We start from the raw sequence: 25261 nt of genomic DNA, 5'->3' as shown, positions 1-25261 counted from the left end.
ATTAAATGTCAAAAGTCTGGCTATTTGGAAAGAAATCGTTTTATTTGTGATGCCCAGTGTGGATTTAGGCGAGGTAGAAGTACAGCCTCATTGTTATTGGGTTTGACAGATTCTATCCGGTCAAACATGGGTGGATCTCGATTTTGCGTGCTATTGTCTTTAGATTTGGAAAAGGCATTTGACAGAGTGGATTATGGCCTTCTTCTTAGTAAATTAAAGTCCGTTTATAAGTTTTCGACCAGTGCATGTACATTGTTATGCTCGTATCTTACAGGTAGGAGCCAGTTTGCTTGTGTTGATGGTAAATGTAGTAGTGTTCTTTCTGTAAGAAGCGGTGTTCCTCAGGGTTCAGTATTAGGTCCACTTCTTTTTGTGTTATTTGTCAATGATGTTTTTTCTCGTCTGGATTGTTGGTGCACTCCATTTGCATATGCTGATGACATCCAATTGCTTTTTAAGTGTGATAACCGATTTTCAGACGAAAATTAATTTTGCGATGGAGTCGTTACGTGAGTGGATGGCGGAGAATAGGTTCAGTGTTAACGCTTCTAAAACTAAAGCCCTTTTTTATCTTCGGGCTCTCACAATCATGTTAGTGTTAGATATAATAATGTAGATATTGAATTTGTGCAAAGCATTGATTGTCTTGGTGTTCAGCTGGATGACAGGCTTCGGTTTGATCGGCACGTTAGTTCCGTGGTGTCTAAGGTTAACTTTTCTTTAAGAAGCCTGTATACCACGAGTTTATATTTACCGCTCTTTGTGAGGGAGCGTTTGGCGCATGCATTAGTTTTGCCGGCCATTTTATATTGTCTGGAGGTGTACTCCAGTGCGTCGCAAGGGAGCATGCATCGTATTCAGGTCGCTTTTAACAATATGATTTGTTTTGTTTACGGTGTAGGTCGTCGTGTTCATATAACTCCCTATGTGTGTCGTTTTCTCGGTTGTGATTTCCCGTCGTATGTTAATTATCGTTTGCTTTTGTTTCTTTTTAAGTTATTGAAATGTCGGTCTCCATTTTTTCTTGTTAATGAATTTAATTTTTGTCATTCTACCAGAACTAATCAGTTGGTTCTTCCGAGGGTAGATAACTTTTTGAGTAGTACTTTTTTTGTAAGGGTTGCACGTTTGTACAACTCCTTGCCTACGGATTTAAAGAATTTCAATTTTTCAACAAGATCTTTATCAAATCGTCTTCGTCTACACTTTCAGCGCTTTTAATTTTTTTTTCAAATTGTCAACAACTTTAACGGAATGTTTTTATCGTGCGTATTATTGGTAATTTATTTATTTTAGTATTACTTATTTTTTTCCATTTTGTTTAATTCTTTTTTTTGTTAAGTGATCTTTTTTAATTATTTTTTTTCAAGCTCTTTTGTTTATAATTCTTGATAATTTGTTTTCAAAGCCAAAAGTATTATTGTGATTTTTTTTTTGTATATTTTGGTTTAAGTATTACTTTTTTTTATTATGCTTTAATCATTTTTTTTAATTTATTACGTTGATCTTTTTTGAGTAGGATTTTTTTTAATCAGTTACTGCTTTTAATTTTTAGTAATTTGTTTTTTATTTGTTATTTAGTTTTATCTAGATTCAGAAAGTGTTAAATAGGTTAAAATTTTTTTACATTTTCTAAGTTTTTGAGTTTTTTATTTTTAATTGAGTAGTTTTTTAACTTATGTTAGAAAAAGTACGTCTTATGCATAGTGTGATTATTTATAGGCCTAATGGCTTCGCATTGCATGAAATGAAATGAATAAATAAAAAAAAAAAAATAAAAGATATTTTGTTTGTCCCCTTATGATAACCAAAACACGAACCTGGTATAATTTCCTGCATCATGCCAAGTCTACGGCGAAGAGTGCAGCAATTTAAAGCACCTGTAATCATTTCATAAATACCTACACCAAAATAGCGCCGTACACTGAATACTAGGCATATTCGTGAACACCAATATTTGGGCAAACTGTGCGTAACTTCAATCATTAAACAGCTGATTGCCGTCAGAAGCACAACGTCATCTATTCTAAAGGGTGATTTTTTTGAGGTTAGGATTTTCATGCATTAGTATTTGACAGATCACGTGGGATTTCAGACATGGTGTCAAAGAGAAAGATGCTCAGTATGCTTTGACATTTCATCATGAATAGACTTACTAACGAGCAACGCTTGCAAATCATTGAATTTTATTACCAAAATCAGTGTTCGGTTCGAAATGTGTTCATTCACCGTAACGTTGCGTCCAACAGCATCTTTGAAAAAATACGGTCCAATGATTCCACCAGCGTACAAACCACACCAAACAGTGCATTTTTCGGGATGCATGGGCAGTTCTTGAACGGCTTCTGGTTGCTCTTCACTCCAAATGCGGCAATTTTGCTTATTTACGTAGCCATTCAACCAGAAATGAGCCTCATCGCTGAACAAAATTTGTCGATAAAAAAGCGGATTTTCTGCCAACTTTTCTAGGGCCCATTCACTGAAAATGATTTGCAAGCGTTGCTCGTTAGTAAGTCTATTCATGATGAAATGTCAAAGCATACTGAGCATCTTTCTATTTGACACCATGTCTGAAATCCCACGTGATCTGTCAAATACTAATGCATGAAAATCCTAACCTCAAAAAAATCACCCTTTATATGCAAGAAAATTAACAACGGTATTCGCAAAACCGTTTGCATTGGCAAAAAGCAGATTTCAAGAAGGTTTATTTGACAAAACAAAAAAGTTTTTGGAGTTTTAAAAAATATTGTTGTTGTTGTAGCCACATTGGTATGTGAAGGTGGCGATCCTCGTCAAGCACCTATAAGAGCGCAAGCTCGCTTCGGTTCAAAGTACCGATCACCACGGGAACATGTTGGCCACTGGTTATTTAAAGACGCCAATAGCTCACCTTGTTGTATCGATCATCATAGGCATCCAGAATTTATGCAAGAACCGGTGCCGCACGGCCTCTCACTGAGACTCTTCACTCGATACCGCTTATTGTCCGCGATTGCAGTATGGAGCATTCCACTATCCGCAACCTGTGGACGCGCCCGGCCGCTCGCAGCTAAGCTTCTCGTGACAGCTATGGGCACCACACAGCTTGAAGCTCAAAGTTACAGTCTGTGTGGTGCTCATAGCTATCCCGTGAAAAAAAAATTTCCATTGAAAATTTATCACTTTGAAATGATTGGGTCGATATTTGCAAAATGTTTTTCCGTATAGGTGTAACATTTTTTTCTTAATCACCATAAGGGACTTTGATAGAGTGTACTCCCAAATTTAGAATAACGTTGATCCAGCAAGGTCCTGTTGGATCTAAAAACGTTTGGAGTCGGATAAAGTATGTATTTGAAAAACACATACGATAAAAAAGTACAGTAATGTAGATCCGAGAAAAACCCATGGCTCTAGGCACCAGCATCATAACATTTACAGAAACATTAAATTTTAAAAAGTCACTTTAGGGTGTAGCGAAGTACACCGGGTCAGCTATTATAGATTAAATTGATGGAATCGGTGTTAAAAGAAGAAAACGTAATTTTTTATAGAATTGGATCGGAAGTTATGCATTAGGATCACTTTTTATGCATGAATTAGGATCACCTTTTCACATGGTGTTGCATAACAAAAGCCAGCTATTTAGTTGACCAAAAAATGGTTATGGCTGATATATAATTAAACACAACGAAATTTACACTTTTCAAGAAAAATCACCCTATGCACTTTACCCGGCAGGAGATAACAATGATCTGTGTGGTGTTCATTGCTATCAGGAGTAGCTTAGCTTAGGAGCTACCAGGCGCGTCCCGGAACTCCATACACAGTTACTGTATCTGTAGTCGCGGATAATTAGCAGTATCGAGTGGAGAGTCTCACTGAGAGACCGGGCGGCACCGGCTCTTGCTTTAATACTGAGTGCCTATAATGCTGGATATGACAGTGCGTATTATAAGTGCCTTAAAATAACTAATGGTCATCACGTTCCCGCGACGAACACGTAGCTTCAACCTCTACCTATCCTCCATCCCACCTCCTCCAGACGGCATAGAAATCGTATTATATGCGGACGATTGTACGATCATGGCATCAGGCCCCCCACCCATTGATGACATCTGCGATAGGTTGAACGTCTACCTCAACGAGCTTGCCTCATATTTCGCTGCAAGAAATCTGAAGATATCCGCCACCAAATCTTCAGCCACACTGTTCACTACAAATACGCGTGAGGTGAATTCTGAGCTGACTGTGATGGTCGATGGAGAAATGATTCCGACCATCAAGTGTCCCAAAATACTTGGCGTCACATTTGACAGCTCCTACACTTTCTCCCCACATGCCACAGCAATCTGCAATAAAGTCAAAAGTAGAAACAAGGTCCTCAAGTCACTCGCTGGCAGCACTTGGGGTGCAGACAAAGAAACCTTGTTGACCACGTACAAAGCAATTGGCCGGTCTGTGGTAAGTTATGCAGCGCCAGTGTGGTCACGTCAACTTTGTGACACGCAGTGGAATAATATTCAGATCTGTCAGAATGCCGCCCTCCGAACTGCGACGGGCTGTCTCCTTAGTTCTCATGTGGACCACCTCCATCAGGAGACAAAGATCCTACCAGTGCGAAGACATAACTACATGCTGTCTAAGCAATACCTTTTGGGCTGTTATCGCAGAAATCATCCAAATCATCATCTTGTGGATAGATACCCACCGCCCAGAAGCCTTAAGGTAGATCTACACGATCTAGAGCGTGAGGTCCAGCGCTACAAGAGAGAACCTCTAGATCAAGCGGCATATCAAGCGGGTCTGAACAACATTCATGCAGACACGGTAGCAGACGCGTTAATTGGCTACCGGGTGAATGTAGTCCTTGGAGAACGACCGCCACCCATTGCACCCGAAGAAATCGACCTCCCCCGGCAAACCAGAGTGGTTCTGGCTCAATTACGTTCCGGCAGATGCAGCCGTCTCAATTCCCACAGAGCTAGGATTGATGCCGACGTGCAAGATGTATGTCCCGATTGTGACCAGGGACCGCACGATACACGTCACCTGTTTAACTGCCCGGCCAGACCCACTCGACTCAGACCCAGATCCCTGTGGACGCACCCCATCTTAGTCGCGGAGTTCCTGGGTCTTGACACTCAACAGAATCAAGCAAACGAAAGATAGTACACAATAAACTGCTACAACAACAACAACGTTCCCGCGACCATCCGACCAAGTGTCCCAAAATACTTGGCGTCACATATGACAGCTCTTACACATTCTCCCCACATGCCACAGCAATTTGCGATAAAGTCAAAAGTAGAAACAAGCTCCTCAAGTGACTTCCCGGCAGCACTTGTGGTGCTGACAAAGAAACCTTGTTGACCACGTACAAAGCAATTCGCCGGTCTGTTGTACGTTATGCAGAGCCAGTGTTAACTCGGCAGCTCTGTGACACGCAGTGGAATTATATTCAGATCTGTCAGAATGCCGCCCTTCGAACTGCGACGGGCTGTCTCCTAAGTTCTCATGTGGACCACCTCCATCAGGAGACAAAGATTCTACTAGTGCGAACACATAACTACATGCAGTCTAAGCAATACCTTTTGGGCTGTTATCGCAGAGACAATCCAATCCATCATCTTGTGGATATATATCCCACGCCCAGAAGCCTTAAGGTAGATCTACATGATCTAGAGCGTGAGGTTCAGCGCTACAAGAGAGAACCTCTAGATCAAGAGACGCACTCTTCTTTGTAGAGAAATTTTTACATGGCTTCTATGTATGGCATAGTATCTCACAAATGGCTCCATCATTAAATTGTTGGCTAAATTTGTTGGTAAAAACAGCAAAATAGTTTGCTGTAAGAGCAGGAGGTTAGGTCAGGCTCACTCAGACACTCAGATGCCTTTTAGTTCCTTCCATCCAGATCGCTTTAAAAAGCCCAATAATTTGCGAATGTTCACAACCGCTAAGTCAGACAGGTTCTCAAAGAACAGCAGAAAGTCTGCTGAAAATGGGACAGCAGTAATTTGTTGCTGAAACAGAGAACGTTTTCTGCTTTTGTTAAATTTTAAAAAATCATAAATCATTAAATAAAAAAGTATATATTCCATCTTCCCTTTCAGTTTTACAAGCATATAATGCAACATTTTTTCCGAATTTAAACAACAAAAAATCAAATAATTACCACTAACGCCCTAAATTGGCAATTTTTTTGTTACATATAGCAAATGTCTTACTGCTGTTTAGAATTGAAAGCATTTTGTATGGATTCATTCGAAACTTTTAGTTTAATGGATTCATTCAAAACTTTTAATTCTATAGAGCACGCGTGGCCTGAAAAATGGAGCAACATACAAGGAAGTGATGCTGCTGTTTTGTGTATCCACCTCAGCAGTGGATAAGAAACCGCAGCTTGCATTTGCACACATGGAATAATGTTGTAAGAGGAGATAACAAGAAGTTTCAAGTTTCAGTAGGAAAAATGTGATGTGTTGTTGTTTCTTTGGCCCTTTTAATTGTTCTATAGTTTGGTTAAGTTGTTACGCTTTGTTGTTTTGCAAATAAAAGAAAGTTTTCTTATTGCATTTTTCCCAACGTTTCGTCAATTCTTTTTGTCTTCTTCAGGGTATTTATATTTCATCCATTTAAATAAAATTGCGCAGTCATAAAATTATGCACATAGCAAGAACTATTTCATAACTTACATTATTAATGTTAACCATTACACTGATTTTTTGCTAACATTGTTGAACATAAAAACTAAAACACGACTTAAACTAATGTCACAGATTATAACATGACAACACTGTAGCTAACGCTTATGTTGTCCTTATCTTCCTTTAGATTCGTCGTTTTGTTTATGTTTTGTTGTATTCGTCGGCTCTCTATTGTGAATCGTTTTCTATCTTACGTTTCATTGTCCAATATTCGTATGTTTTTAAAGTCAGCAGAGTGGCATGTGGATATTATGTGTTGTTATAAAGCTGTTTTTTCGTTTTGTATTGTATTGTATTGATCTATGACAGCAGAATATGCAACCAAATATTTGGCATGCCAATGGGTAATCCACTTTCATAGACAATTGCCGATATTGTTCTAGATGACTTACTTGACGAAACTTTAACGGAACTGAAAAAATTCAATATATACATTAGATACATAACTAAATATGTAGACCATATATTTGCAATTATAAATAAGGACGACGCGGAAAAAATTCTTAACACATTTAATAAGTACCACAACAAAATCGAATGCACCATAGCAATAAGTGACGTTTCCATGTACAGAATGTATCAAAAGTAACCACTATTTTGAAAAACAATTGCATTCCAAACGCATTAATATCAAAACTAATTGAAGAAACGAAGAAAAAGTTAAGGGATGAAGAAAACATAACTTTGGAAAAAAGCATTGATATAAATTAAATAGAATCAATACAAAAGTATTTTTACAGTGTACCGTACATAACCCACTAAATGGACAACAAGTTACTAAGATCAACAATAACACAAGAGAACATATGCTTCGCCTACAAACCAAACCAGACGATGAATAAAATATTTACAAAAACAAAAACACCAGTAGAGAAAGAACAACAAAGCGACGTAGTATACCAAAGTAGTATCCATCGGGCTTTTGGTCTTCCCGGTTTGCGTGTATCACCGTGTTTGCCTTCAAAAGACTTCTCTGCTGGAGCTTCTTCATCCATTCTGACAACATGACCTAGCCAACGCAGCCGTTGTATTTTGATGCGTGTAACTATGCTATCGTCGTCATAAAGCTCATACAGTTCGTGGTTCATTCGTCGCCTATATTCTCCCTTAACGCAAACTGGTCCATATATTTTACGAAGAATCTTTCTCTCAAATACTCCAAGCACTGCCTCATCTGCTTTCACAAGCACCGATGCTTCAGAACCATATAACAGCACGGGTAGTATCAGTGTCTTGTAAAGTGTAGACTTCGTCTGTCGAGAGGTGGCCTTGTTTCTAAACAGCTTACTTAGTCCAAAGTAGCATCTGTTTGCCAGTATTATTCTTCGCTTAATCTCAAAACTGGTGTCATTCGTTTCGGTTACGGCGGTGCCGAGGTAGGTAAAGTTACTGACTATCTCAAAGTTGTGGTTCCCAACTTTCTCCCTTTTCTTTATCTGCTTGGTTGTGCAAGGCTTTTTGGGAGTTGAAACCATCCATTTCGTCTTATCTCCATTTACTGCCTGATTCCCTTCCCATTTTCTCTGATTCCCTTTCGATTCTTTCAAAGGCTGCAGTTACTACTTTCGGTGACCGACTCATGATATCGATGTCGTTGGCATAGGCGAGTAGCATGTGTTATCTTGTGATTAGTGTGCCATATCTATTCACATCTGCATCTCGTATAATCTTCTCCAGCAGGATGTTAAAGAGATCACACGATAGGCTGTCTCCTTGTCTGAAACCTCGTTTGGTATTAAATGGTTCGGAGAGATTCTTTCCTATTCTTACTGAGGAACGCATATCAGCAAGCGTCATCCTGCAGAGTCTTATTAATTTTGCAGGGATACCAAACTCAGACATGGCATGAAATAGTCAACGAAGAGATGGTAGGTGTTGATTTGTCCTTCTCGGGTCTTTTCCAGGATTTGGCGCAGTGTGAATATCGGGTCTAGGGTGGATTTACCAGGTCTATAGCCGCATTGATAGGGCCCAATTATCTCACTGACTTTAGGTTTCAATCTTTCACACAGTACGCTCGAGAGTATCTTGTATGCGATGGGGAGGAGACTTATTCCTCTGTAGTTGGCACATTCCTTCTTGTCTCCTTCCTTGTGTACGGGACATAGTATGCTGATGTTCCAATAATCGGGAATGCGTTCTTCTAGCCAGATTGCGCAGATAAGCTGATGCATACGCCTTATTATCGTGTCGCCTCCGGTCTTAAATAGTTCAGCGGGTAACCCGTCCGCTCCTAGGAGGTAAACAATCTATACCATCATCAGGGATTGGTTCTGCGGGTAAAATGTTCTTTCCATATCCTCAGCATGTTATCTGTGTCAGTTACCAGATTTCCTTCTTTGTCTCTGCAGGAGGATGTGCCTGCACCAAAGCCATCGGTTTGATGTTTAATTCTTTGGTAGAATTTCCGGACTTCATTCTGACTCCTGTACATCTCAATTCGGTCACACTCACGTCTTTCCATTTCCTTCTTCTTTCTCCTAAATAGACGTTTCTCCTCTCTCCTTTTCTCCCGATATCTCTCCTTCATCTGGCGCGTTGCTATTGATTGCAGGGTTGCTCTATATGCCGCATTCTTGGCTTCAGTAGCATCTCGACACTCTTGGTCGTACCATGAGTTTCTTGGAGGAGGCTTCCGGTACCCAAGTACGGATTTCGCGGCATTTTCCATGGAGTGGGCAACAATTTGCCACTGCGCCATTATATCATCGGAACAAGGAGTGCTTTCATCAAGCAGTTGGGTCAGTCGAGTGGAGTATGCCGCTGCCATTTGTTGTGTTTGCAGCTTTTCAATGTCCAGCTTCTGTGCAGTGTCAGATCGTAATTTCCTCGCCATGTTCAAACGGGTGCGAACCTTTGCTGTAACGAGGTAATGATCCGAATCTATATTCGCTCCACGGCTCGATCGTACATCTAACACGCTGGATGAATGCCTTCCATCTATCACAACGTGATCAATTTGGTTTCTCGTGTTTTGATCGGGTGACAGCCATGTGGCTTTGTGAATATTTTTATGTTGAAATCTGGTGCTACTAACTGCCATGTTTTTTTGCCGCGGCGAAATCTATCAGCCTCAACCCATTACTGGACGTTATCTCGTGGAGGCTAAACTTTCCGACTGTTGGACCAAAGAAGTCTTCCTTCCCTATTTTCGCATTAAAATCTCCCAGAACGATTTTAATATCATGGGCGGGGCAGCGGTCATATTCTCTCTCTAGGCGCTCGTAGAAAATATCCTTGGTCTGCTCGTCTTTTTCTTCCGTCGGGGCATGCGCTCAAATAAGGTTGATGTTGAAGAATTTGGCTTTTATGCGGATTGTGGCTAGCCTCTCATCCACCGGAGTAAAGCTGGAGACAAGGTGTTTCAGTCTCCGACTAACCACAAATCCACAACCAAATTCATGCCTCGTGATATGGCAGCAGTAGTATAGTTCGTCACCGTTTGGTGTTGTAGTGACGCCATTCCCAGTCCATCGCACTTCCTGTAAGGCGGTAATATCTGCCTTGTACTTCTCTAATACATCCGCCAGCGCGTATACTTCACCTTCTCTATAAAGAGTGCAGACATTCCAGGTGCAGATCCGCAAATCATGGTCCTTTTTTCGTTTGCGTGGGTCGTCAACGTTGGGGGGTCCGTTTTTACTATTCCTTTGTTTCTCATGGTAGTTCTCAGTTTTCCGGGGGCGGGTTACTGGCCCAGCGCCCCAACCGCATGGGTTTTCTGGGATTGCACACGTATCGCTCGTTGTGGCGAGCCGCTTGCTCCAAGATCCGACGCTCGCCACCAGCCGCCCTTAACCTGGGAACAGACGCTGATGTTGGCCATTGGTTATTTGAAGGCGTATCATTGGCACTCAGTATTTAATTAAGAGCCATTGCCACCGGACTCCTCACTGAGACTCTCCTCTCGAAAATCGCTGACTGCCAGCGGCCGCATTTCAGCTACTTTGCATAAAAACGGAGCTTTCCACCATCCGCAACCTGTGGACGCGCCCGTTAGCTTTCAGCTAAGCTTCCCGTGATAACGATGGGCACCACACAAGTCGGAGCTCAAAGTTCCAGCCTGTGTGGTGCTCATAGTCATCCCGTATCGGCCGGGAATATATGCCATATTCGGCAACATCCCAACTTTTATTCTTGGCTCCATAACAGGCGGAGTCAATTTGCATCAGTGTTTTTTATTAGATCCCACGATAGCCGTGCCAAATATGGTCCAGATTAGACCATATTTGGATATTGCTGCCATATAGACCCGTCTACCGATTAAAGATTCTTCGCCCATTTAAGGCTAATATGTTACCCGATTTGGCCTAGCTATATAGACATATCTCCCGATCTAATGTCTTGGGTTTAGACATACATATATCTGAGTATTTGAAGTTCAGCCTAACCGAATTTAATTAGTTGTTTCTTGTTGCATTTTGTTTTTTAAGAAAAATCCAATATTTTCCATAATAAAACTTCATAAATGATAATATTAAATTTTTTTAATTTTATAACAATATTCTACAATGGTTCCACCTCCATCTTCAATCACGTAATACAAATTGCAAAAATGGAAATGGAACAAAACAGTAATTAACTATTTTTGGAAAATGGGCTATAAAGGTGGGTAGTAACGTAAAAAAACAACCATCCTTTTCGGCCCTGTTTGGTGGTGGTTTGTTTTATTTTCTTTGTTCGATTCGGGCTTGTTTGTTATCGTTCGTTTACTGTCTGCTCTCGGGGTTTTCTTCGTCACTCTCTCTATTATTACTCCATGACCTCCATGTTTGGTTGTCTTGCGCGCACCCTCAAGCCTACCGACATCACTTTGTTAATAATTCAATAAGCATTACTACCCAATGATAAAAATTTAAAAAATTTTTTGATTTTAAAAAAAATTTTAAAAACCTCTTTAATTTTTTTAACGAACTTAATATTTTTATAATAAGTTTAAAGTTTTGAATGGCATGGGAGTCTGGTGTGCTACATGGTACTACACGTATTTTAAAAACTAACTCAACAAAAGGATTTGTTGAAAATCCACACTGAACTACTGTATCATTTATTTGATCTTTTGAAGTGCTTAAATACTAAAACTCTGCAACTGTTTGGGAAGGCCATTACTATATAAAGAAAAAAAGTAAAGCGCCCAATATTGAACCTTGTGAGATGATGCGTGAAACTGGAAGAAGAATTTTGGGGTCGCCAGAAACAAACGCCTTAAAGTGATCTAAAAGAACCAGACAAGTGATTTTGTTGCTTATAAAACAAGATTATTGGGACGCACTTGCAAACCTAAGCCACAGGTAAGTGCGGATGGGTTGACTAGAAGGGACAACAGTGCCAGAGCAAAAATTTAATTTTCCGTTGAAGATGACTTTTTGCACCTTATTCGCCGGTGCCTAACAGCGAGATGTGGGCAAACCTCCAGAACTACCACGAAAGAAAATCACTGAGTAATAAAGTTAGCGTTCGCGTAAAAATGGGAGGTCTTCCACCGGGAGGAGAAGGAGGAAGGAACTCTCCTTGTGGTGCACATTCTTCAAGTCTCTGTGAAAAGTTTGGCTAAGACTAAAGGCATTGCGTACTTCGAGGGCAAGACTGTTCCTTTTCAAGATTGGGAAGACAAGGATAGGTAAGGATCGTCATATTGAGACATCAGGCCGTGCAATGGCAGGCTTCTCAATACCACCTTACGGAAAGGGGGCCACCGACATGACCATCACCGACTCTCTCAATATTGGGAAAACTAGATTAAGCAATAATCCTAACAACATACAGTGCAGGGGCGAGAGACTGGAAACTCAATGCAGCAATGCAATGCTAAAGAACAAGGAGCCGACGATGATACCATCACCAACTCTGAAGAAGCCCATTTACAGGAGGACCAATGATAGAGGTCATCCAGGTAAACCTCCACTGCAGCGAGACCGCTACACGCGCTCTGATGGAGAAATTTTAGCAGAGCAAAAATAAAATACAGCGGTCAAAAAAAGTATTCATCATTCAATGTTTTTTTTTTTAATAAGTACAAAAGACAATTGGAATAAAAACATATTAAACTAATGATGCAGTAGTGCTTGTGTGATATATATGTACACAATTTCATTGTTTTTAAAGAAAAAAATAGTATTTATTGGAACAAAAAGGGCCATTTTACAGCTGAACACAAAAAATTAAACAAAAAAAGTATTCATCATTGCAAAAAAACAAAAAAATAAATAACATAATTTAAAAAAATTAATACTTTGTTATTCGACCACCGCGTCTTATAACTTCTTTTAAACGGTTTGACATTGATTGGACTAATTTAGCGGTTATATTTTGGTCTATATTAGTCCATTCCTCCATTATCACCTGTTGCATTTGACTCTTGCTCGAAAAATTGCGCGTTCTCAATTTGCGTTCGATATGTTCCCAAAGATGTTCAATTGGGTTCAAGTCGGGACTTTGAGGAGGAGTTTTAATGACTTTGGGGCAGTTATACAGCATCCACATCTTGGTATTTAAAGCAGAATGTTTGGGGTCATTATCTTGATAATATTGAAACTTATTACCAAGCCCAAGTTTTACAGCACTATCTTTTAAATTCCTCTTTAAAATGTCAATGTAATACTTATGATCCATTACTCCATTAATAATTTCAAGATTTCCCGCTCCTGAAGCCGCCATACACCCCCAAACCATTAAACCACCTCCACCATGTTTTACAGTAGCAACTGTGTTTCGTTCTTCAAGCTCTGTGTTTGGTTTTCTGTACACTATGGCCTTTCCATCGCACCCAAAAAGATTAAACTTGCTCTCGTCTGCAAAAATGACTGTTTTCCAAAATGATTCGGGCTGTTTTACATACATTTTTGCGAAGTTTAGCCTTTTCACTCGGTTTATTTTATTTATAAAGGGCTTCTTACGTGCAGTTCTTCCTCTGTAACTATGCCTTTTGAGTGTATTTCGAATTGTTTGTGTAGTAACTTCCTTCCCTAAATATTCCATAGTGTTTTTACGAAGAATGGTCGCATTTGTCTTCGGAGTTTTCTGAACTTGCCGCACTAGCCAACGCACATCTCCAACTGAAAGTGCTTTTGGTCGACCAGATCTTGGTTTATTGTCAACAGTTTTCGTTTCTGTCCACTTTCTGATGATGGATTGTATAGTAGATCGTGGTCTATTTAATATTTCACTGATAGTTTTTTGAGTTAAACCATTCCTGTGGTGTTTTATTATCAAAACTTTTACCTCATCAGAAACCTCGTTTTGCTTACGACCCATTTTGACAAAAACTATATTTTCAATGAAATTAAATAATTGCTGTCAAGGGCAAAGCCTCCTTTACTAAATAAAACAGAAAAGGGGGATTCCCAAATAATATTTGAATTTGACTTTGATGATAGCACATCAATGATGAATACTTTTTTTGTTCTGTTTTTGGTGTTATTATATAAAATTGCATTTTTTGCGCTAATTAAATTTATTTTTTGAATTTATTTTAAAACATATTACGAAAAATAAACTATTGCATAAAACTGCATTATTTGTTTACTTTAAATTTTCTTCAATTACCCAAAATAAGTGAATTTATTATCAATTTTGCTAATGATGAATACTTTTTTTGACCGCTGTACGTCTTTTCAGTTGAACGATTTGATATAACAATGATGAAAATATTTTATTAACATAAGTTTTAAAGACAAGAACAAAAAAAAAAAAAAAAATTTACAAAATCAAAGCCTACTTGTTTTGTTCGCACAAGTACATTTTCAAATGAGTACTTTTCTAACACCCCCACTCGAACAAAATTTATTATACTTGCAAGCCCATTCGTTTTGAGCAAAATTTGTGCTTGTCAGTTGGTACTGGCTTTGTTAAATTATCTGCAACCATGACTTGAGTTTGGATTCCAACGAAGTAAACCATATTTTGATCTTTTTTCTCGCGTACAAAATGATGCCGAACGTCGATATGTTTTGATCTCGCCAAATACTTATTAGTTGATGCAAAATTTATAGCACTTTGATTATCGCAATATATCTCCGTCGGTTCATCTTGAGATTGTGGGTTGAGTTCTGCATTTAAATTTCTGAGCCATATAACTTCCTGTACCGTAGCAGAAAGCGCCATATATTCAGCTTCCGTTGTAGAAAGAGCAATAGTTGGTTGATGATTTGAAACCCAGGATACCGGTCCACCTTGTAATATACAAATGTATCCAGTCACTGATCTTCTTTCATCAATATCATTTGCCCAGTCTGAATATTTTTTCCTTTAGAAAATTTGATTTTTGCGCCTTTCGTCCCTTTTAAATATCGGAATATTCGTTTGACTGCTGACCAATGTTCTTTTCCGGGGCACTTGTTGAATTTGCTAAGCTTGTTGACTGGCAAGCATATATCCGGTCTTGTGCATTGCGAAGCAAACAGCAAACAACCAATCGCTTACTTGTATGGTATTTCCGACATTTCCTTGACTTCAGCAAATGTTTCCGGAAACATTTCCTTGGAAAGTTTAACGTTGACATCCATCGGGGTCGATACGGGATTGCAATTTTCCATGTTAAACTTTATGAACATTTTGTCGATATACTCTTCTTGGTCCAAATAAATGTCCCCGTCTTTGTTTTCTATACGTAGACCAAGGCATTGCTTTGCCTTTCCAAAAAACTTAATTTTGAACTGGGACATTAATTCCGATATAAGTTTCTCACGAAATGAATTTTCATTACTAAAGAGCAAAACGTCATAGATTTTTTTCTATGTATATAAATACACGGATCCACTTTTGAGCGTATAAGTCCAGATTTCTTTAAAGTTTCATCCAGTTTGTTATTCCAAACCAAATTTGATTGTTTTAGTCCATATATAGCTTTGTTGAGCTTCAAATACTGTCCCTGTTCCCCAATAGAAACTCCATCTGGCTTTTCGATATATATATATTCTTTTAACTCACCTTGCAAGAATGCTGTTACTGCGTCCATCTGATAAATTTCCAGACCCTATTTCACTGTCATGGCTATTAAAAATAGAACTGATGTATATCGAACTACCGGGGAATACGTTTCTTCGTAGTCGATCCCTTGTACTTGGGTGAATCCCTTGGCCACCAATCTTGCTTTGTACTTGATATTGTTATCAGGTTCCCGTTTCTTCTTAAATATCCATTTTGTTTTACCAACATTTGCTCCAGGTGGTTTTTCGACACATGTCCAGGTGTTATTCTCTCTAAGTGACCCTAGCTCACTCTCAATCGCCTCAATCCACCTTTCTTTTTCACTGCCTTGGGTAGCCTCAGCAAAACTTACGGGTTCTTCTGTGCTATCAAAATTTCTTGTTGCCAATGCTTTCTTTTTTCCAGCTAGACGTTCGTTTCTACGAGGAATATCAACATTATAACCTTGAGTATTGACACTATTACCTTGAAGCTCTACAATTTCATTATTCTGGTCACAAGGTAATTCAAAGCTCTCCTCTAAGCTATCCCCCACTTCAGGTTCATTTTGTGGTGGAGACGATGAACATGACTCAAAATCGCTCTGGTTGCCCGGTTACATCATCTGCCCCCACTTCAACCGCATACACAGGAACATCTTTCTTGTCTTCGTCAATGATACCAGAATAATAAAAAGAGCTTTCATGGAAAATTACATCTCGACATACAAATACTTCTCTCCGCTTTAAGCTATAAACTCGATATACTTTCGAAGTTGTACTGTATCCAACAACAACGCACTTTTCGGACTTGGCATCCAACTTTTTACGTTTTTGCTTTGGGATATGTGTCATAGCTATGCAACCAAAAGTTTTTAAATAACTTACATTTGGGGTATGGTCGGTCCACATTTCTTCTGGAGTTTTTGGCAGGTTTTTTTTGAGGTGATCTATTTATTATGTAGCTTGCACAATTAACAGCTTCGGCCCAAAAAAAACTTCGGCATATTAGCATCACACATCATTGCCCGTCCTTTTGCTATCAAGTTGCAATTCATTCTCTCCGCGAGTCCATTTTGCTCCGGAGTATATGGAACTGTAGTTTGATATATTATACCACATTTCTTCAACTCGACGGCCATTTCTTTATTGATATACTCCGTTCCATTGTCTGCACGTAGTATTTTAATGGCAGCTTCCATCTGGTTTTCAACCTCAGCTTTATACTCACGGAAACAGTTTATGACTTCATTTTTACTTTTGATAAAATAGACCTTTACTCTGAGAGTGAAGTCATCAATGAACGTCACGAAGTAAAGACTGCCTCTGATGGATTTGACTTCCATTGGCCCACAAACGTGTGAGTGTATGACTTCTAAAACTTTAGATGCCCTTGACCCTTCTGTCGGAAAACTGCTGCGATGCTGCTTTCCTTCTGCACACGACGTACATGACGCCAAAGAACTTTCTGGAAACTGAACACCTTTTACCAAGCCTTTTGAAAGCAGTTTCAATTTTCGATGCCATAAATCAATGGAATCTTCTTTTGCAATGAAGACAGCATTCTGGGAAGGTGTATCGAGTTTATACAAACCATTCGTTTCACTTCCAGTTGCAATGATTTCCTTCGACGAATTCAAAATACGACAACCCTTTTTATCGAAAATTACGCTGTTGTTGTGGGCGACTATATTCTTAATTGACAATAAATTCATCTCCAACGATGGAACATGAAGAACTTCGTGCAAGGTAACGATTTCGTTACCTCTTGGAGTCGAAACAGTCATGGATATATTACCCTTTCCAACAGCTTTCATAGTTGCATTATTTGCAGTTTTTATCTCTCCAGAGAGATCACCAATCGTCTCGAAGCATTCCCGACGTGAAGTCATGTGGTTTGTAGCACCGCTAACTATGTACCACTCGCTGTCTGAGGACTTGTGCCTAACGCAGCGAGCATAGAACCGCCTTTCTTGGGAGTTTTATCTTTTGTTTTTGATGGGCATTCTGATGCGTAATGGCCTATACCATTACAATTAAAACATCGCGACGTACCCTTCTTATCTTGCTTGGAGAACTTTTTCTGACATTTTCCGTTCTTTCCATCGATGTTTCTGGTTTTCTTGGAGATCAAAGCACTATTTGAAGTTGATGGCTCAAATTTGACATCTTGCAGAAGTTTCATTTTGACCCCATCGGATTTCATTACATCTTGGAGTCGAAACAGTCATGGATATATTACCCTTTCCAACAGCTTTCCTGGTTGCATTATTTGCAGTTTTTATCTCTCCGGAGAGATCACCAATCGTCTCGAAGCATTCCCGACGTGAAGTCATGTGGTTTGTAGCACCGCTATCTATGTACCACTCGTTGTCTGAGGACTTTGTGCCAAACGCAGCGAGCATAGAACCGCCTTTCTTGGGAGTTTTATCTTTGGATTTTGATGGGCATTCTGATGCGTAATGGCCTATACCATCACAATTAAAACATCGCGACTTACCCTTCTTATCTTACTTGGAGAACTTTTTCTGACAGATAGAATTTGGATCCGAAAAATAGTTATATATAATTGGATCTAATTGTATCAAACTAGATCTAATTGGATACAATCTGATACAAATTGATACAAGTAGATAAAATTGTAACTCCAACCAATTATATCTAGTAATATCTAATTGGATCAGATTGTATATAACTTCTTATATAATTGGATCTTAAATTTAAAAAAAGATTGTTTTAGTTTTTTGTTTGTTTGTTTATTTTACATTTAAATATCTTTGTTTTTTATTAAACTTTTATTTTTTTACCATTTTTCAATATTAGACTTTTTGCCGCCAGTGGGGTTTGAACATAGGTCCTCTCGTTTGCTAGTCAGTTGCGCTACCAACTCAGCCAACCACTTGCTTAAAATGTGCGCGGCTAAAGGTAAACAAATACAATTGTCTTAGAACAAACAGCGCCAAACAGTGGGACATTACTGCTGTTTCAGCAAACATAAGGGTGCTGTTTTAGTAAACATTTCAGTCAGCTAAATTAGCAAACAAGATCTGCTGTTTTAAGTATAAAAATCTTAAAAAAAAATTTTTGTATTTGAAATTTTGTTGGAAAAGATGATTTTAACTTACGGAATATTGCAGTAAAGCTAACTGATCCATCCATTGGTATTTATTTCGAAATGTGGCTGAGCTCTCTCAAACTTTTTGTTAGTGGTAATGTGTACATGACTGGCATGGCCTTGTGTTTCTAAATTTAAAGAAAAAAGATTATGCAAAAGTACACATTCAGTGGTGATTATAAACATCCACTCAGACACACATTTACGTTTGTGTTTTATTTTTTCTTCTTACTTCATAACTAAGCAGCAGTCATTTTCAGCAAACAATAGACTTTTGGAGTCAGCCTGCTGCTGTGAAATTGCAGCACTACTGCTGTTATGAAAGAACTCCTGCGATAATAGCAGCAAACTTAACTACTAATATTCAGCAGACAGTGTTTGCTATTTTAAGCAAAATTTTTTCTATGAGTGAACTTTTAATTGGCGGAATGTGCAAAAATAATTAAAAACATTTTTAATCTATTACATTCTGTAACCATATTACATTTAGAAAATAAAACTCCCATATATCACATATTACCAACTGTTAACACCAACAATCACATATTGATCACGTTTTGAGAATTGGAAACTTGCCTAATTGAAAAATGCCTAATAATTTAGGATTACTAGTGTAAATATATTATTTGTTATATAATGTAAAATAAAATATTAGCATTTCCTCTATATATCAGTGGCTCGCGACATCAAAGGTTACATGGGTTATCTGACAAAACTCATGCGGTTGGGACGCTGGGCCAGAAACATGCCCTCGCAAAATTATAAGGAATACTGTGGGAAACAAAAAAAAGCAAAAACGGAATCCCCTAACTTTGTCGACCCACGCAAACGAAAAAATAACCATGATCTGCGGATCTGCACCTGGAATGTCCGCACTCTTTGCAGAAGGTGCAGTATACGCGTTGGCGGATGTATTGGATATGTATAAGGCAGTTATTATTACCGCCTTACAGGATGTGCGATGGACCGGGAATGACGTCACAATAACACCAAACGGTGACGAACTATACTATAGCTGGCATGACACTAGGCATGAATTTGGCTGTTGATTTGTGATTAGTCGGAGACTGAAACACCTTCCGCAATCCGCCAAATTTTTCAACATCAGCCTTATTTATGCCCCGACGGAAGACCAGGACGATTAGACCAAGGATATTTTCTGCGAGCGACTAGAGATAGAGTACGACCGCTGTCCCGCCCATCATATTAAAATCGTTCTGGGAGACTAATGCGAAGATAGGAAATGAAAATATCTCTGATGTAATAGTCAAAAAATGTAGCCTCCACGAGATAATGTCCGATAATGGGTTGAGATCAAAAAACTTAGGTAGTTAGCAGCACCAGATTGCAACGGAAACAAAAATCACAAAGCCATACCGTTGTCCCCAGATCAAGAAGTAAGGAACAAAATTGATGAAGGCATTCATCCAGCGTTATAGTTGTACGAATGATCCGTGGAGCGAATATAGATTAGAATCATTACCTTGTTTTAGCAAAGTTTCGCACCCAATTGAGTATATCGAAAAAAGTGCGATCTGACACTTCACGAAAGTTGAACATTGAAAAGCTGCAAACACAGCAGATGGCAACGGCACGCTCCAATCCGATGATATAACGTCGCAGTGGCAATCCATTGCCCACTTCATGGCAAATGCCGCACTTGAGCACCGTGCTTCTGTCGCGTATATTGCTGCACGGGAGAGGTCGGAGAGGACGAGGACGCCGGAGGCGACGACGACGCTTGTGACCCACTCCTGTCTATGTTCGAACAGCAACTTGCAACATACTCACCGCGACTATACATCCGTAGTGACGTAAGGCCAGAGCAAGATTGGGAATGCACCGACTCCATGCACCGGTTACACCTCACCGAAAGCGACCGTTGATGGAGGCGGTTCAGACAAACCGAACAGAACCAGGGTCTTTTCAATCCCGGCACGGACCGGAAGCGTGCGGAGAAATCACTTCGGAATGTACCCCTTCCATGACGAATAAAGGATGAACACGTACACTGAGGCAGCAGCCCTTGCCGATGAACAGACGGAACGATATGGCTAGATCGACCTAGAATATCAAGACTATCAAGAATATATACACTTTATAGGGTCGAAGATCAATATTTCGACATGGCTGGATCGACATAGAATATTAAGACAATCAAGAATATATGCTCTTTATTGGGTGGAAGATTAATATTTCGTTGCAAACACAATGACTAGATTTAAAATATGAAGCATTTTTGCAACTTTTACAAAAAACCAAAAAATCCATTAAAAAGTTTTTTGTTTTCGGTTCTATTGTAGCCTAATCTACTCTCAACCAAAAAAAAAATTATTACCAAAACAAAAAAATATATAAAGGGTGATTTTTTTGAGGTTAGGATTTTCATACATTAGTATTTGACAGATCACGTGGGATTTCAGACATGGTGTCAAAGAGAAAGATGCTCAGTATGCTTTGACATTTCATCATGAATAGACTTACTAACGAGCAACGCTTGCAAATCATTGAATTTTATTACCAAAATCAGTGTTCGGTTCGAAATATGTTCATTCACCGTAACGTTGCGTCCAACAGCATCTTTGAAAAAATACGGTCCAATGATTCCACCAGCGTACAAACCACACCAAACAGTGCATTTTTCGGGATGCATGGGCAGTTCTTGAACGGCTTCTGGTTGCTCTTCACTCCAAATGCGGCAATTTTGCTTATTTACGTAGCCATTCAACCAGAAATGAGCCTCATCGCTGAACGGTGAATGAACACATTTCGAACCGAACACTGATTTTGGTAATAAAATTCAATGATTTGCAAGCGTTGCTCGTTAGTAAGTCTATTCATGATGAAATGTCAAAGCATACTGAGCATCTTTCTCTTTGACACCATGTCTGAAATCCCACGTGATCTGTCAAATACTAATGCATGAAAATCCTAACCTCAAAAAAATCACCCTTTATTACCCTAAGAGCCAACAGTTTAGAGACTCTAAATCAACATTTTCTTCCACAGCCATCGGTTTGATTTGCATATTGTGCCTATATATATATATGGCAATCTTTCGAAGAAGATCTGGCTTTGGTGTGTTGACTTCTTATAGACCTCATTATAAATAATAAAAACATCGGTCCAGCCGAACTTCACGCATTTTACATATTACTTTTATTTTTATGAAATAATTATTTTTATGTTACTATTATTTTTACAATTATGTATACGTAATTTAAATTGAGGAATGTAATACCTACCCATCTTTATACAACCGTAGGACGGGACCGCGGCGTGGATTCTTCGAATAGTGAAGGTGAGAATTTCTTTTATTGTATTTGGTTTATTATTTGTTTACTTAATGTTAATTTTTGGTCTCTAATTGTTTGTTTTTTTTTTTTTTTTTTTTGCTTTTTAACAATGTCAAAATGCTGCTTTAGACGTAGACTCGAAGAAATTCAAATGGGAAGAAGTTTACTCATGCATAACACGCAAAATTTTAGAGTGACCTTCACGATTAAATTGTTAATCCTCTTGCAACATATAACATGTGTTGAAGTCGGTTCGGATTTAGAAATAGTTGTCGTTTGTGGGCAATTCTATTGTGACTGACTTTGCGTTATTGTTAAAATGTGCATATATCCTCGGAAAAAATATCTAAAAGGCTCATTTAATATAATATTTAGGCAATTACGAGTATATTGCTTCACAGCTTACAATCTTCATCTTGACAACCTATCAAATATCAATGCATTATTGTAAAGGGTGTTTCACTGCAAAATATAATGTATGTTATTTTGTATCTTTATCCTTGGATCACAAAGGACATTATTTTCGATGAAAGTAATGTCTAGGATTTCTAACTGCAATGTCAATGTAAACAATAATGTGGAACAGAAATGGAATTAAAGGCAGGTTTTAATTGTCAGTGTAACAATGTGGATTTTTTGTGATAAGCAGCAGCTTACCAGGATGGATGTTACGCCACAAATGAAGTTAGAATATAAATAAAAAATCAACATCAACGTCAGAAGTTGTGAAGTTTAGTAAATACGACAATTTAGTTCAATTCAATTCAGCAATCAAATGGACAAATATGTTTAAAATTGAGTGAAAGCTTCCCTATGTGACGTAGAAAGGTGTTAAGGTGGCCGCTTTCTAAAACTAATTGTATCGGTTAATTCTTATGAGAAAATATTCAATTAATTCAAAACTTCTTATAATCAAAACGCCCTGTTAGGGCAAAGATAATTAAATTTCACAATTTTTTGTTTGTTTCTCTTTCGAGACGAACTCAACGATCGAAGATTTTATTTGTAAATGGAAATGGAAAAGGAAAGCCAAAGATGGCAACACACTATGGGGCTCTTTTCATCTTTCGTTAGAAGATTTTTCAACCCTATCAGGTGTGATGGCTTAAAGGGCCGTGCGTTGGTATGTTGTATTTGAATCGTATATATTGCGAAAACGCCTCTATGATGCAATTACCACATTAACCACGCTCGACAACCCTGTCTACAAGCTGTACTTTTTTCCAATGCATATGTTTTTTTCATATGACAGATTTTTTTCCTGTGACAATTTAGTAAATACGACAATTTAGTTTAATTAAATACAGCAATGAAATGGACAAATATGTTTAAAATTGAATGAAAGCTTCCCTATGTGACGGAGAGGCATTAAGGTGGCCGCAGTTAATCCATATGAGAAAATATTCAATGAATTCAAAACTTACTTACAATTCTTTTTCAAGTTTTTTGCCTGTTAGGGCGAAGATTATTAATTTTTTGTTTGTTTTTTTTTTGTCTTTCGAGACAAGCTTAATGATCAGAGATTTTCTTTGCAAATAGAAAGGGAAAGCCAGAGATTGCAAAACTATGGGATGCGTTTCATCTTTCATTAGAAGATTTTTCAACCATATTAGGTGTGATGGCTTCAAGGGCCGTGCGTTGATATGTTGTATTTGAATCGTATTTATTGCGAAAACGCCTCTATGATACAATTACCACAACCCTCGACAAACCTGTCTATTAGCTGTACTTTTTCCCACTGCATGTGTTTTCGTGTAATTATAGACTTGACAGACAATGGAAGTAGAGTAATTGTCGCAAAAAAAAGGCGTGTCATATCACGAAAACACATGAATCCCATAAAGTATATACATTCTTGATCGTTTCGACATTCTGAGTCGATCTAGCCATGTCGGTCTGTCGAAATCACTATAACGGTCGAACGCGTAAACCTATCCGCTTAGCCATATCGGTTCAGATTTGGATATAGCCCCTGCAAGCCACAATTTTTGTACGATTTGGCTGAAATTTTGCACATAGTGTTCTGTTGTGACTTCAAACAACTGTGCCAAGTACGACCCAAATCGGTCAAGAACCTGATATAGCTCCCATATACCGACTTCCCGATTTGACTTCTTGAGCCCACGGAACCTGCTATTTTCATCCGATTTGGCTGAAACATAGTGTTCTGTTATGACTTACAACAAATGTGCCAAGTACGATCCAAACCGGTCTATAACCCGATGTAGCTGTACCATATAAACCGATCTCCCGTTTTGAATTCTTGAGTCCCTGGAAGCCGCAATTTTTTGTCCAATTTGGCTAAAATTTTACACAAAGTGTTCTATTATGACTCTCAACAATTGTGTCAAGTACGGTTCCAGTCGGTCAAGAACATGGTATAGCTCACATATAAACTGATCTCCCGATTTTAGTTCTTGAGCTCTTACAAGCCGCGATTTTTATCCGATTTGGATGACATTTTGCATGTAGTGTTCTGTTACGACTTTCAACAACTGTGCCAAGTACGGTCCAAATCGGTCTATAACCAGATATAGCAGCTTGAGCTATAACCAGATATAGCATCTGAGATTTGGCTCAAATTTTGCGCATAGTGTTCTGTTATGTTAAATTAAACCAAAATAACGAATACTATTCAAAACACCATAAAAAATATATACATATAACTTATAAAAATAGTAGGATGATTTGATCAAATGATTGTAATCGCCTCACCATGTAAAAAAATTTCCGAAACACTCGGAGTCAAAAGTAAAACAACCAATATTGATTACCGTCTATTTTGTGATATAGCAAAGGAAACCCAACTGAGTCTTCAAAGAGACTTAATCTGACTGTAATGGGTTCCACTTTTTTCAAACAATTGTTAGAAAATTTCTGATCAAGAGAAGTATACAGTTGCACGCTATAAATTCGTGCATACTGTATACAATCAAATGACGATTGAAACATGGAGAACCATGCTGTGGACCGACGTATGTAAAATTAATGTATTATTTGTTGGAACATATACATACATAATATAAATCACAATTTACAAAATAAAGAAGGTTAAAAATGGTGGGGCAAAAGTATTGATACATTGAAACTTTTTATACCACGGTATAGGTTCAAAAATGAAGTAATAGGTATCATGTATATGCTACAACTTTGGAGCAAGTAATGATGGATTAAGCAGATTTGAATATGCTTCTGAAATTGGTATTCTAACAAGAAAATGATCGGAAACATTGTAGTAAATTGGCAAGGGGG

The 25261-nt window shown here is 38.5% G+C and overlaps 1 protein-coding gene across 6 annotated transcripts in view; it reads left to right on the top strand.

Moving 5' to 3' along the window:
* Positions 1-25261, top strand: part of LOC106081143 (E3 ubiquitin-protein ligase Ufd4) — a 115492-nt gene that overhangs the window by 71892 nt on the left and 18339 nt on the right. For 4 of the 6 annotated variants that reach the window (XM_013242901.2, XM_013242898.2, XM_059365235.1 and 1 more), the window contains one exon: positions 21979-22014. The exons of the other annotated variants lie outside the window; for them this stretch is intronic. In XM_013242901.2, coding sequence (XP_013098355.1) covers positions 21979-22014 — 36 coding nt within the window. The remainder of the gene's footprint in view (positions 1-21978; positions 22015-25261) is intronic. 6 annotated transcript variants of the gene reach the window in all.

The sequence above is a fragment of the Stomoxys calcitrans genome, chromosome 3 (assembly GCF_963082655.1).
Source record: "Stomoxys calcitrans chromosome 3, idStoCalc2.1, whole genome shotgun sequence".
Classification (NCBI taxonomy): Eukaryota; Metazoa; Arthropoda; class Insecta; order Diptera; family Muscidae; genus Stomoxys; species Stomoxys calcitrans.
This window is presented reverse-complemented; position numbering and strand designations above follow the sequence as displayed.